The 14,101-nt window shown below is 34.4% G+C and overlaps 1 protein-coding gene across 3 annotated transcripts in view; it reads right to left on the bottom strand.

The window, feature by feature from the left end:
* Positions 1 to 14,101, bottom strand: part of FAM185A (family with sequence similarity 185 member A) — a 59,387-nt gene that overhangs the window by 40,251 nt on the left and 5,035 nt on the right. For all 3 annotated transcript variants that reach the window (XR_005838619.1, XR_005838620.1, XM_008686162.2), the window contains exons 3-4: positions 7,409 to 7,501; positions 2,352 to 2,490 (exon numbers count right to left, since the gene is read on the bottom strand). Coding sequence is in view for 1 of the 3 variants with exons in the window: in XM_008686162.2 (XP_008684384.2) it covers positions 2,352 to 2,490; positions 7,409 to 7,501 (232 nt within the window). In the remaining 2 variants the exon portion in view is untranslated. The remainder of the gene's footprint in view (positions 1 to 2,351; positions 2,491 to 7,408; positions 7,502 to 14,101) is intronic.

The raw sequence follows: 14,101 nt of genomic DNA, 5'->3' as shown, positions 1-14,101 counted from the left end.
ATGTTAGATGAGCATCCCCATTTAGAACAAAGAATTCACTGCAATATATATTCAAAGTTCCAGCTTGGGATGATCCCTAGAAGACCTCTCTCCCTACTAAAATCCCTGTAGCTAGAACATAGGGACTTCCTTTCACTAGGAAGGTCTGACTCTGACCATCTCACCTAGTAGGCTGTAGGGCTAGAACATTACCTATTCTTCTGTACCCATCCCATCTCCAAACTCCAGCAGCATGTTCATATAATGACAAGGATGTCATCAGGACACCCTTAGGACAAGGATGGAAATAGGGGTGGCATGGTAGAGGCAAGAAACTTAGGCTTGTCTGAAGGGTTATTAAAAAGTAGGCAGGCACTGGTGTGACTAAGAAATGAGGGGGGGTTTCTTTCTTATCTACCTCTTTTTTACAAACTTACTACCACTGAAAAATCAAACCAGTGTAGGCCAAGGACCAGATAGGGAAAGCGGGGTTGAACAATAGGGAAGCTTTTCAACAGTGGCAACTGGACCAAATTTCCCCTTCCCTTACTCTTCTCATTGCTGTGCCAGTATTACAAATAATGAAGACCACGAGTTTTTTAAGGATAGGGATCATCTCCTGCCCAACTATGTATCCTTGGTGTCTGAAAATCTGGCACACAGTTGGTGGTCAATACATGTGTTGAACGAATCAATAAACGTAACTGCAGTTAATGCTGTAATTCATCATCTAGAACTCCTCCATACCTGAGGGCTTATTTTCCTAGCTGATGGGAGTACTGCTGGCTGACAGAGCCATCAGCTGTCAGCCCTCTCAGGGAATTGCCTCAGCTGGAAAGAGTCATCTTGGCCGAAGATCATACCCTTTGCTGGGGCATCTTGCATCTAATGATTGAGGATATAAAGGTCCAGCTTTCCCCACCTCAACTTGAGACAGTTCTGAGGATGAGCCCAGCTTCAGAGCTCTCCCCTTGGGGTTACTGAGGTTGCATCACAGTCCAACTTCTCCAACGGAAATTGGGCTTCCTTCCTTTGCATGGCATTGTCCCAAGACACCTCCCTAGTAAACGTGCTGCACTCTAATTTCCATTTTGGAGTCTGCTTTCAAGAGACCTAACCTGAAACTACAGCTCAAAGAGGATCTAGGTGTGACCGAAATTTAAACTGCCCAAGGAAAGGTATCTGACTTCATATTAAAGGTCAGTAAATACAAAAGGCTTTACAAAGGCTAAGGAACAAATTCTTTCACCCCTAGCAATTTGTTTCCATTTCAGCACTTTAATCAAAATCAAGAGACCTAGAGTTTTTTTTGAGGATTATCTCAAAAAGGCGCATCTGTTTACTACCATGTAAGCTATTAATGGCAAACTGTACCAAATTCAATTCTTATCTAATTTAAAAGCAAAAGAAATTGGGGCGCCTGGGTGGCACAGCGGTTAAGCGTCTGCCTTTGGCTCAGGGCATGATCCCGGCGTTCTGGGATCGAGCCCCACATCAGGCTCTTCTGCTGTGAGCCTGCTTCTTCCTCTCCCACTCCCCCCGCTTGTGTTCCCTCTCTCGCTGGCTGTCTCTATCTCTGTCAAATAAATAAATAAAATCTTTAAAAAAAACAAAAAAATAAAAAAATAAAAAAAAATAAAAGCAAAAGAAATTAAAAGCATTAATGGATTTAGTGCAAATATGGTATAAAACACTGCAAAGAACAGTGCTGTTCTGGGGCGCCTGGGTGGCGCAGTCGTTAAGCATCTGCCTTCGGCTCAGGGCGTGATCCCAGCGTTCTGGGATCGAGCCCCATATCAGGCTTCTCCACTAGGAGCCTGCTTCTTCCTCTCCCACTCCCCCTGTGTTCCCTCTCTCGCTGGCTGTCTCTCTCTATCAAATAAATAAATAAAATCTTAAAAAAAAAAAGAACAGTGCTGTTCTTATCATAAGTGTTAATCGACATCTGACTTGGTAAGGAACTGCTTTTCTACTAAAAACTAGTCAATATATTAAGTATAGTACTTTTCACTGTCATTAACAGAAATGCAATGCTAGATAAAAGTCATTATTAAAATATGAAGAGTTATAAATTACCAGAACTAATCAAGGCATAGCTGAGCAATAAATAAATAAATAACAAAAGGAAATGCATTAAAAAATCACGATTAATATTACCTTCAAATATAACAGCATATTTAATTTCTCGCCAAAATAAAATTAAATAGCTTATGAGTCACTTTATGTTTTTTTAAAAAGATTAGTCTGCCCTTAATTATTTAGAGGACCAGCTTCCTAAAGGCAAATCCTTCTCTGATTACAGAGAAATGAGAGTTACCTCTTAAAATTTATGTTATATGTTGTGAAGATGTATTGGGCTTCTGTCATCTTACCATGAACGCTTCCTAATGTAATATCTCCAGCAGCAGAAGATAGAAATGACGATTCTGTATAAAGATACTTGGCTTCCAGCAAACCATGTTCAGTAGATATATTAACAGTACTTCCTTGCAGTTTATCTATAGTCACAGTCTATTAAGAGAAAAACTCAAAATCAGTTCATTATAAAACAAAGACTGGTAAAAAGTCAAAATGGTACCTACAGATTTAGTGGGCAACTACATAAAAAGTTACTACCCAGTACACAATCACTTTCTTGACTTTAATTCCCTGGCTCTAAATGCAATATTGTGAGCAACAGTGTGTTCTCTGTGGAATGTGAAATAGACCCATTAAATTCCTTCATTTATTTAGAGCTTCTTTAATTTCTCTTAATAATGTTTTATATTGTCTATGTAGAGTTCTTCAGATTTGTTACATTTATTCCTATTTGGTATTTTCTAAATGCTATTATAAAAGAACTCTTTTTTTTAAACTTCATTTTATCTTAATTGGCTTTTGTATTTGATCTTAAATCCAACAACTTCACTAAACTCACTTACTAATTCTAATAATTTACCTGAATTTAAGAAAGTTTTTCTACATTCAGAACTTGTATTGCTTACAAGTGATAGTTTCATTATTTCCTTTCCAATCCTTATATTAATACTGTTTTTCCTGCTCTGTCCTGCCTAACTGTCTGGTTCAGGCTTCCAATTCAACAGTGAACAAAAGCAATGAGATAGTAAGCACCCTAATCTTATTCCTGTTCTCAGAGGGAGGGAAAACTTACAATATAGCATCATCATTGAGTAAGATGTTTGCTGTAGATATCCTTTAGATCTTTTAGATCCTTTGTATCATATCCTTTCTATTTCAAACTTGTTTTGTTGTTTCTATTGAAATTATAAATGGGTTTTTAATTTTAGCACATATTTTATCTGTTGGTTTGTTGGTTTTTTTTTGGACTATCATGATTTTCACCTGTCATCTGTTAATGTAGTGAATAATACTATTATTTCTACAATTTTCCCACTTTAATAACAAAATAGGTGTCTATTGAACAAAATGAAAAGAATTTTGTATTGATCCCTAAGCTTCCCTAACGAAATTTCACGTGAATTTGTTTCAAAAACTGAGCACAATGTAAAATCAAGAGATCTAGTTAAGGATTCCAAATCATCTCTATCAAATTTTAAACATGTTTTAGAAGCATCAAGTGAGTGATAATATAAAACTGTTGACATAAAAACCAAATCACCAGGAAGGCATGCTACAGTTTTACCCAGGATAAGAAAGATCATTGCCCAGGTTTAAAGAAAGATCATTGTTTTTCAATACATCATCAGCATAACACCAGTGTCATTCATTCCTAATATGTGCTTCAAAAACTGTTAAAAATTTAAAATACTATTTAATAAAAACTGAGTTTCAAGAATACTAAAATTTAAGTAGACAAAAGAGAAAGGAAAGCACTCAAAGGTTCCACTGGGAAGCAAATTAGAATGACTTTGCCCTCTGGATTTGAAGTATGTAACTTTCTTTTTTAACTTTTATTAAGCACATAATATACGCCTAGTTGCTTCTTATCTACAGTTTCTTTTAAGCTGATTATGGACTCAGGAATTTTGACTTTAAATTTAGTTTCAATAAATCAGTAAAAAAAAAAAATTTAGGGGTGCCTGGGTGGCTCAGTCGTTAAGCGTCTGCCTTCGGCTCAGGGCGTGATCCTAGAGTCCTGGGATCGAGCCCCACATTGGGCTCCTCCGCTGGAAGCCTGCTTCTTCCTCTCCCACTCCCCCTGCTTGTGTTCCCTCTCTCGCTGGCTGTCTCTTTCTCTGTCAAGCAAATAAATAAAAAAAAAAAATCTTAAAAAAAAAATTTTACCTACATTCATTCAGATTTGTGAGAATACAAATGTTCTGCATTCCTCAGTGTTATAGTACAGACGAAAAATTCCTGAAAAAAATTTGTCCTTTACCTGCTAAGTTTCTTCAAGAAAAGTTGTTCTATGCATGGTTTCAAACTCACCAAGCATTTCCATTAAACAGACAACTCCTCTAGCTTTTTATAGATAATGAGGCTGGTGTAGGGGATAAAAAAAGATACATATTGAAAGAATATTTGAAAGTTACTTAAATTTGCAAAAGGGGCACCTTTGACTAGCTCTCCCCACAAACAAATAAAGCCTTTAAGAGACTTTCTATGAGTATCTAGAAACGGTCAAGGATTTAAACACTAAATATTTCATCTTGTAGAAAACTAGAAAAATACCCTCCCCTGATACACCAAAGCAAATGAAAGCAAGTGAAAGTACAACACTTTCCCACTACAATATAGTTATTTTGGCCAATCATTCCATAAAATTAATTTCAAAGAAATTCAAAATTCACTGAGAACCACATATAATGCACTATATCAGAGAGTAACTAGAACAATTAAAGCTAAGACACCATAGTTTATAGCAAAATGCTGAGACTCTTGCTTATAGTTATTAATGCTAATGGAGCAAATAGTCATAAACAGACTCTTTGGATTCAACTGTATAGCTTGCTTATTAACAGAAGTAGCTATTTAAAGAAAGATCAAAAAGTAGATCCAAAAATTAATAACTTCTTCATAGAGACAGTACTATAAGTTAATGTTCTACACAAGAAGGAACATTTTTCATAAGTTTAGTTATTATAAATCAACATTATATATAATGAAAATCACACTTTAAGGAACCACTGTGGCTTTGAGCCCAAACTAAGAGAGGTCAACTGACAACTATGCCACCAATTCATCCAACCATTAGAGGAAATGAATTTCTATCTTCTCTGTACCTAACTTAGTATACTAAAATTACTGATACTATTTAAAACAGCCACTTCATTTAAAATGACATATTTAAAATGCTGTTAAATGTTTACAGTACTCATTTGATTCTCACAATCTTGTTGAGTAGGAAAAACAAACAATACCATCTCTATTTTATGAAAAATGGAACAAGTCTCAGTAAAGTTAACTGGCAGATCGAGGACTAGTCAAGTTATCTTTCCTGTGTTTAATTTACCTTTATCATCATCATTATAGTAAACACTGCATTAGAGTTAACTATGTGCCAGACATTGTTTTAAGTACTTAATCTGTATTAAGTGATTTAATCCTCATAACCCTTTGAGTTAAGTCCATTACTATTATTCCATTTTCCAGAAAACCAAGGTACATACAGTTTAAATAACTTGTCTGAATTTAAGAAGCTTAAATGAGGGCTGCCTGGGTGGCTTATTTGGTTAAGCATCTGCCTTTGCCTTCAGCTCAGGTCATGATCCCAGAGTCCTGGAATTGAGCCCAGCGTTGGGCTCCCTGCTCAGCGGGGAGCCTGATTCTCCCTCTCCTCCCGATTGTGCACTTGCAAGGGCGCTCGTGTGCGCTCTCTCTCTCTCACTATCTCTGTCGCTGTCTCTCAAAGAAATAGTAAATAAAATCTTAAAAAAAAGATTAAAATAATAAATGAATGAATGAATGAATAAAAAGCTTAAGTGGCTGAGCCCGGATTTGAACCGAGGTACTCTAATTCTCAATTCTGTGCTCTTAACCAATTCACTATGCTACCTCTCAAATATCTATAGCACACCTCTGCGAAAGTTGTATATTAAGAGTTAACATGTATCATAAGCACTTATTTTATATAAAACCCCAAACTTAGAAATAAATTTTAAATATTAACACTACATTTAGTATAAATAGAAATAAATATCCAGACTAATTCTTTAATAAAACACAAAACTCAATCAGGCAAGAAACAAAATAGTATAATAGAAAGTAGGAATAAATGAATATTCAATAAACCATGTAAGTTGGAACAAATAACTTTATGAGTGGAAACAGTGGCCAAAATGTTCAAAATAGCAAATAATTAAGACATGATTTAAATTTTCCTTTGAAATGTTTATTTGAATGTCAATATGTAATATTCTGGTAACTCAGATCATTTCAATTAACATAAGCCATCATTTAAAGGACAGAGTTTGAAGGCGCTGCAAAGTTGTCCAATTTCCCTTTTGTACATGTAAGCCCACAGCAATCCGGGGGTGAAACTAAAGGCCATCTCAAAAGAGTTGCCACATAGGCCAGGCAGTATCTTTCAAAACTTTCCTAGTCTAATGTAAAGGATAAATTCAAATGTTTGGGCTTAAAAGTCTCCCACAGGTTCTAAGACAAAAGTGATGGAAAATAAAAGTGACAATAGTAGAAACAATTACTATTATAATTTACCTTGTTTAATTATGCCAACAATAATCTACCTACAAGATATACTTATAACTCATCCTCACCAATTACCTGAGAATAAAGCTCAGCACAGAATTTAAATTTATAATGAAAGATTCTTACAAATTGGTTAAGTGTAAAATAAAAGGTGAACTAACTAGATCTTTCTCAAAGATTTAAAACATTACCCATAATGTTAAAAAAATTGTGACAATTTATACTTCAAAATTATAACTATATTCTTAATACTATGCTAAATCACAGAAAGCAACAAAAGTTAATTAAAAAATACAAACTATCTCATAGCAAACAAACCCCCTATGGATAATAAAAGCTTTTAGAGTAGTGATGCTATCTAATGGTGCCACCTTGTGGAAAATACTGAAGAATGTTGAGTTTTGAAATTCAACCTTCAACCAACTGTCTAAAGGAAAAGTAAACAGGTCTTGGAAAAATGCTCAAATAAATCTAAAACATAAAAAAAATTTAATCCTAACCATGGCAGTAGTACTTAATGATCAATTTTAATCCATGATCATAAACATCCCTTCTGAACTTGAATTAAATATTTAATATTTAAAGATGTAATCAATTCAAAATAAATTAATACTTGTCAAAAGTATTAAATCACAAACTAAAATTTAAGTTGTATAAAACTTAATCACTTCAATTTCAAATTCGAATTTACTAATGAACTAAAGTGCATTAAAAAGGAGAGAATGTTAAGCTACAAATTTTGTAGAACCTACCTACAAGCTGTGTGAGCCACCTTGAAGCAAAATTACAATTGCTAATAAAAAAAAAGTTTCAATCTTACACTTTTATCTGACGCATGAATATCTATATTTCCATAAACTGTTCCCAGACAGATCACTTTGCCTCCTTTTGTTTGAACATGTAATTTCTGACTCTGAAAGACAAATACAAAAATACAGAGAAAAAGAGTAAATCTGATTTGGACTAATAAAAAAAGTTCCAACATTTTATACATTTCTTTTCAAAATAATAAAGCAGCAAAAGGAACCAGGAATAAAACAGAAATACACTGTATGGAATAATAACATCAACTGGGAAAGAATATCAACTGCTGTTAAAGGGGTTAAGTAAGTCATCTGTACTCATTAAAGAAAAAGAAGAGATATTTGGGTGTTCCAGTAGCTTCACTGAAGAAGGGCTTGGGAATATAAGATCACTGTGGCTGGATAACTAAACACAAATGTTGAGGAAGATGATAATAATTACTATTACTGTTCATCATTAATAATTATTAATAGCAATAGTTATCATTACTTGATATTTTCTTTGTGCCAAATACAGTGTTGACACTTTACATGACTTATTTAATCTTCACAACAACCCAGAAATATGTGTTATATTTTTCCAATTTACAGAGGAAAAAATTCAAGAATCAGAAAGGTTAAATAACTTTATCAGGTGACAGAAAACAATGAAATATTAACTAACAGAATCAAGGTCGATATGATTTCAAAACCCACATCTATGGCTGGAGTCTTCTGAAGGATATATTCATACTTAGGGTAACAGCCCACTGATCATTAAACTTTCTAGAATATCACACCCCAGAAAATGGAGCTCTGGGTGAAAATGTCTCAAGCACAAATAAAACAGTAGTCATCGTTAGCCTCCTCTGTCAGAAAAAAAAAAAAAAAGAAAAAAATTATGTGGAGTGGTGAGGGGTCATGGGGGGTGGGGGAGAGCAAGATTTGATTTCATACTTGGCAACTGTGGAAAAAACTACCATAGGTCTACAAAAATCAGTTTTTCCCCCAAAGTAATAGCAATATAGCTGGGCCCACGAAGAAATGATATTTTCCAGCTTCTGTTACCTCCAACAGGTTGCTACTAAGTTCTTGCCAACAGAATGTTAAATGGAAATGCTCTGCAATATCAAGGCTGTTGCTTTTAAGAAGAGTTGGTGTGCCTTCTTTGTGCTCTGCCCCTTCTACCAGATGAGTGCAAATTACAGTAAGACTATAAGCGATGGCAAAGCCAGAAGATGGAAAGAACCTAGAATCACTGAATAGAAGAGCCACCCACATACTTGGACACAAGTGAGAAATAAACAATAGTTGTACATGAGCCATTAGATGTTTGATCCATTTTTTAGAGTAGCTTGTTTTACCTTAACCATTACATACATCTTCAGTTCTGCCATAATCATAAAAAAAAAGAATAAGTAAATAGCAAAGGAAGAAAAATAGCAAAAGCACACTCACCAACAACATGACCAGCAACAGCATAGAAGAGTCTAAACCGTACAGAAAAATTAAATTCAAAACAACCATATACCTTCTGGTTGCTTTACTCAAGGGAAAAAATAGAAAAATCTTAGGCAAAAAAACCCAGTAATGAATTTCAAAAAATTTAGTGGAAAAGACAAAATGAATCATTCTTAAAAAGTTTATCTATATTACAGTGGTAGACTACTTTATGCCCACAGAGACATGAGTCTGAAGTCAAATCACATTTTATACATAGTATTCATCAAGCAGACAAGTAATTGATAAACTTTTGAAAAGAGTACCTCCAAAACAAATGTTACTTTAAATCAAGTTTACATGAATTTCCAGAGAGTCTATGAAACTTATGAAATTGTAAACAAAATTTCATGTATGTGTTAATTTTTTTCCTAAGGAGACAATCATTTTCAAAGAGGGTTAAGGCTCAAAGATATTAAGAGCTACTGTTATAATTTAAAACTAATCTAATTCCAAAAAATTAGACCATAGAATTTTTTTTAAGTATATAAAACAAAATAAATAATAAATCAGAACAGACTCAGTATAAACTACTGTATTGCATTTTTTAAAAACGCAAATGTGTGGCCTTCCATGAGTTATGTATGTTGTCTAAAAAAATTTATTTACTTACTAAGAGTGCAGAATAAATGTAGTATTGCTATATATTTTGCTCAACAATAAAGAAAAGTAGAAAGACCATCAAAAAAAATGAAATCTTGCCATTTGTAAAGACATGGATGGAACTAGAGGGTATTACAATAAGCGAAATAAGTCAATCAGAGAAAGACAATTATCATATGGTCTCATGGATATGTGGAATTTAAGAAACAAAACAGAGGATCAGAGGGGAAGAGAGGAAAAACCAAGACGAAACCAGAGAGGAAGACAAACCATAAGAGACCCTTAATCATAGGAAACAAACTGAGGGTTGCTGGGGGGGGGGGGTGGATGGGGTAACTGAGTGATGGACATTAAGGAGCTTATGTGATGTTATGAGCACTGGGTACTATATAAGACTGATGAATCACAGGGGCGCCTGGGTGGCACAGCGGTTAAGCGTCTGCCTTCGGCTCAGGGCGTGATCCCAGCGTTATGGGATCGAGCCCCACATCAGGCTCCTCCACTGTGAGCCTGCTTCTTCCTCTCCCACTCCCCCTGCTTGTGTTCCCTCTCTCGCTGGCTGTCTCTATCTCTGTCAAATAAATAAATAAAATCTTTAAAAAAAAAAAAAAAAAAAAGAATGATGAATCACAGACCCATAACTCTGAAACCAATAATACATTATACGTCAATTGAATTAAAATAAAAAAAAACATTATCCATGAAAAAATAAAATAAAAAGATATATATTTACATATGAACAAGTACATACATAAATGATTATAAAAATATAAACAGAGGCTGTGTTTCCAGATGGTCGCAGGTCATTCAAGCAACGTAGCCTTGTGGTTTCAGCACATGAGCTCTAGACAGACAGGTTCAAGTCTTGGCTCTGTCATTCATCAGCTATGTGATCTCAGCAAGAAACGTTTAATGGCCTCAGCTTCCTCATCTGTCAAATAAGGAAGCATGTAGCTCCCAGGGCTGCTCTGCTGATTAAATGAGATGATAACATGCAAAACTCTTAGAAAGGTCTCTGGTGTGTAGTAAATAAAGCCACTTATGAGAGTTTTGGAAGAAAAAGAAAGGTGGAAAGAGCGTGAGCTTGGAAATTAGAAAGACCCAAATTCAAATCTCGGCTTAATTTATTAGCTATGTGAACCTAAATGAGCTCCTCAATCTCTTGGTGCCTGAGTTTCATCCTTAATTAAAGGGAGATATTATAATTCAAAGATTAAATGAAGGTTTATTAACTAAGTTTCCTGGTACAAAGAAGACCCAGTAAACAACAGCTATTATTATTGCTATAAACATTTTATCAAACAGATCAAATATATTTATGCCCTTGAAATGAGTGGAAGAGAAACTTATATTAATAGGCAATCATTAATTTGAGATAACTAATATTGTACATTTAAAAATTAAACAAGATCTTTCACCAACTGTTCCCATTTATGAATTTAAGTCAGTTATATCCTAAGATCTTAAGAATAATTCTCTTGATCTTTGGTATACCATACCATTAGGATCCACTGGACCCAATTTTAGCTCTTGAATTTTTTTTAAACTATTCTATTTGTAAGAACTGGTATTTCATGATTTTTATTTTCTTAGAGGTCTTCCAAAGAACATATAGAAAATTTATTCACTTTTAAAAAATAGAATAAAACACATTCTATCTTAAAATTACTATATTCATCTACTGGACTCTTTTATAAATCTAAAATACATTATGCACTCTTTTCACATCTTATAATACTCTATTATTTCATTAACCTAGGAATTATTTCATCATTATTCATCAATTATTGTCAACCATGCTTTTAAAAAAATGATAAAATAACAGAAGAATTGGAGGACTTGCCTAGAATGGTAGTTCTCTATTAAAGGTGATTTTGCCCCCCAGAGAACATTTGGCAATGTTGAGATATTTTTCATTGTCATGACCAAGGAGTGTGCTACTTGAATTTAGTAGGTAGAGGCCAGCGATGCTGCTAGACATCCTAGAGGGCACAGGTCAGCCCGTGACAACAAAGAATTATCTGGTCTAAAATATCAATAGTGCCAAAGTTGAGAAATCATTTTTTCTTTTATGCCCATTAATGGCAGGAGGAAGAAAAATGACCAAAAGAGATCTCTCAGAATTACCACATGAATCAAAAGATAAAAGCAAAGAGACCAACAGTAGAATAATAGCTTCTGATTTTTTAAATTTTTTAAATCTGCAGACTCTTTTAATTGTGACTATTTTGAGTACATTCATATTTGAACAGTGCGCAAAGAACTATCAATTTTTTAATGGTAATAAATTTTTATTATGTTTTTAATTTTAATTCCAGTATAGTTAACATATAGTGTTGTATTAGTTTCAGGTGTAGAGTGTAGTGAATCAACAATTCTGTGCATTACTCAGTGCTCATTACAGTAAGTGTACTCTAATCCCCAGCACCTATTCCGCCCACCACCCCCACTAACTCCCCACTGGTAACCATCAGTTTGTTCTCTTTAGTTAAGTGTCTGTTTCTTGATTTCTGTTCCCTTTTGCTCGTTTGTTTCTTAAATTCCACATGAGTGAAATCATATGGATGTGTCCTTCTCTAACTTATTTCGCTTAGCATAACACCCTCAAGTCTGGGTCCATCCATGTTATCACAAATGGCAGGATCTCATTCTTCTTTATGTCTGAATAATAGTCCAGTCTGTGTGTGTGTGTGTGTGTGTGTGTGTGTGTGTATACACACACATCTTATTTATCCACGCATCTGTGGATGGGCACTTGGGTTGCTTCTGTATCTTGGCTATTGTAAATAATGCTGCAACAAACATAGGGGTCCATATATCTTTCTGAATTAGTGTTTTTGCTTTCTTTGGGTAAATACCTAGTAAAGCAATTACTGGATCATATGGTATTTCTATTCTTCATTTTCTGAGCAATGTCCATACTGTTTTCCACAGTGGTTACACCAATTTACATTCCCAAGTGCACAAGGGTTTCCTTTTTTTCCACATCCTTGCCAATTCTTATTATTTCTTGTCTTTTTGATACTAGCCATTCTGACTAGTGTGAAGTGATATCTCATTATGGTTTTGATTTGCATTTCCCTGATAATTAGTGATGTTGAGCATCTTTTCATGTAATTGTTGGCTATCTGTGTGTTTTCTTTGGAAAAATGTCCATTCAGGTCCTCTGCCCATTTTTCCATTGGATTTTTGGTTTTTAGGTGTTGAACTGTGTTAGTTCTTTATATATTTTGGATATTAACCCTTTAGCAAATATACCATTCACAAATATCTTCTCCCATTCACTAGAACAGTACAAGGGTAACTTCCAGTCCTGGACAAAACCAAGTTCCTTGTACCTGATCAAGTCAAGATGAGTGAGCTCATTAAGATAATTAGAAGGTGCTTACAGCTCAACACTAATCAAGTCTTCTTCCTGTTAGTGAATAGACACAGCATGGAGAGTGTGTCCACGCTGATTTCTGAAGTGTATGAAAGTGAGAAGGATGAAAATGGATTCCTGTATATGGTATATGCCTCTTAGGAGATACTTGGAATGAAACTATCTGTGTTAAGACTAGAAAAATGCATCTATTCTAAAAATTTTTAAACCCTTACCAAGAAAGAAAAAAGGGATGTTATCAACTGAGATTAATCAGTCCATCCAATCACAGATCATCACAACAGTAGTGTTCCTGTGTATGAGTTTTAGAAAGTTGTTTTTGTACTGCAAGCAGAAAAACTGAGCTCCAAATAAGCACATTCAGGTATGGAAAACTACATTATTTAACCTAGGCTGTTTTGTTTTCAAATTTAGAAGTTTAAAAATAATATACTTTGCATTCTAAAAAAAAAAAGTGTTTTATTCATGGTTTCCTTTGCTGTGCAAAACCTTATTATTTTGCTGTAGTTCCAATAGTTTGTTTTGTTTTTGCTTTTCTTTCCCTTGTCTGAGGAGACACATCCATAAATATGTTGCTAATGCTGATGTCCAAGAGATTACTTCCCATGTTTTCTTCTAGGAGTTTTATGGTTTCAGGTCTCACATTTAGGTCTTTAATCCATTTTGAGTTTATTTTTGTGTATGATGCAAGAAAGTAATCCAGTTTTATTCTTTTACAAGTAGCTGTCCAATTTTCCAAGCACCACTTATTGACAAAACTATCTTTTCTCTATTGTATATTCTTTCCTCCTGTCATAAGATTCATTGACCATATAGATGTGGGTTTATTTCTGGGTTCTCTATCCTATTCCATTGATCTATGTGTCTATTTTTGTGCCAGTTTTGTGCCTGTTTTGATTACTACAGCTTTGTAGTATATCTTGAAATCTGGGATTGTGACACCTCCCACTTTGTTCTTCTTTCTCAAGATTATTTTGGCTATTCGAGGTCTTTTGTGGTTCCACACAAATTTTAGGATTATTTGTTCTGGTTCTGTGACAAATGCTATTGGCATTTTGATAGGGATTGCACTGAATCTGTAGCTTGCTTTGGGTAGTAAGGATATTTTAACAATATTAATTCTTCCAATCCCAAATATCTTTCCATTTGTTTGTATCATCTAGCTTCTAATTTTGATTGTGAAACTAAAAATATAAGATACTGAGTTTTCAGAAGACAATATTCTAGATGAAAATTCTGAAGGTCA

Source organism: Ursus maritimus, unplaced genomic scaffold, assembly GCF_017311325.1.
Source record: "Ursus maritimus isolate PB19 unplaced genomic scaffold, ASM1731132v1 scaffold_3, whole genome shotgun sequence".
Lineage (NCBI taxonomy): Eukaryota > Metazoa > Chordata > Mammalia > Carnivora > Ursidae > Ursus > Ursus maritimus.
The sequence above is the reverse complement of the archived record's forward strand: the minus strand, read 5'-3'. Positions and strand labels throughout refer to the sequence as shown.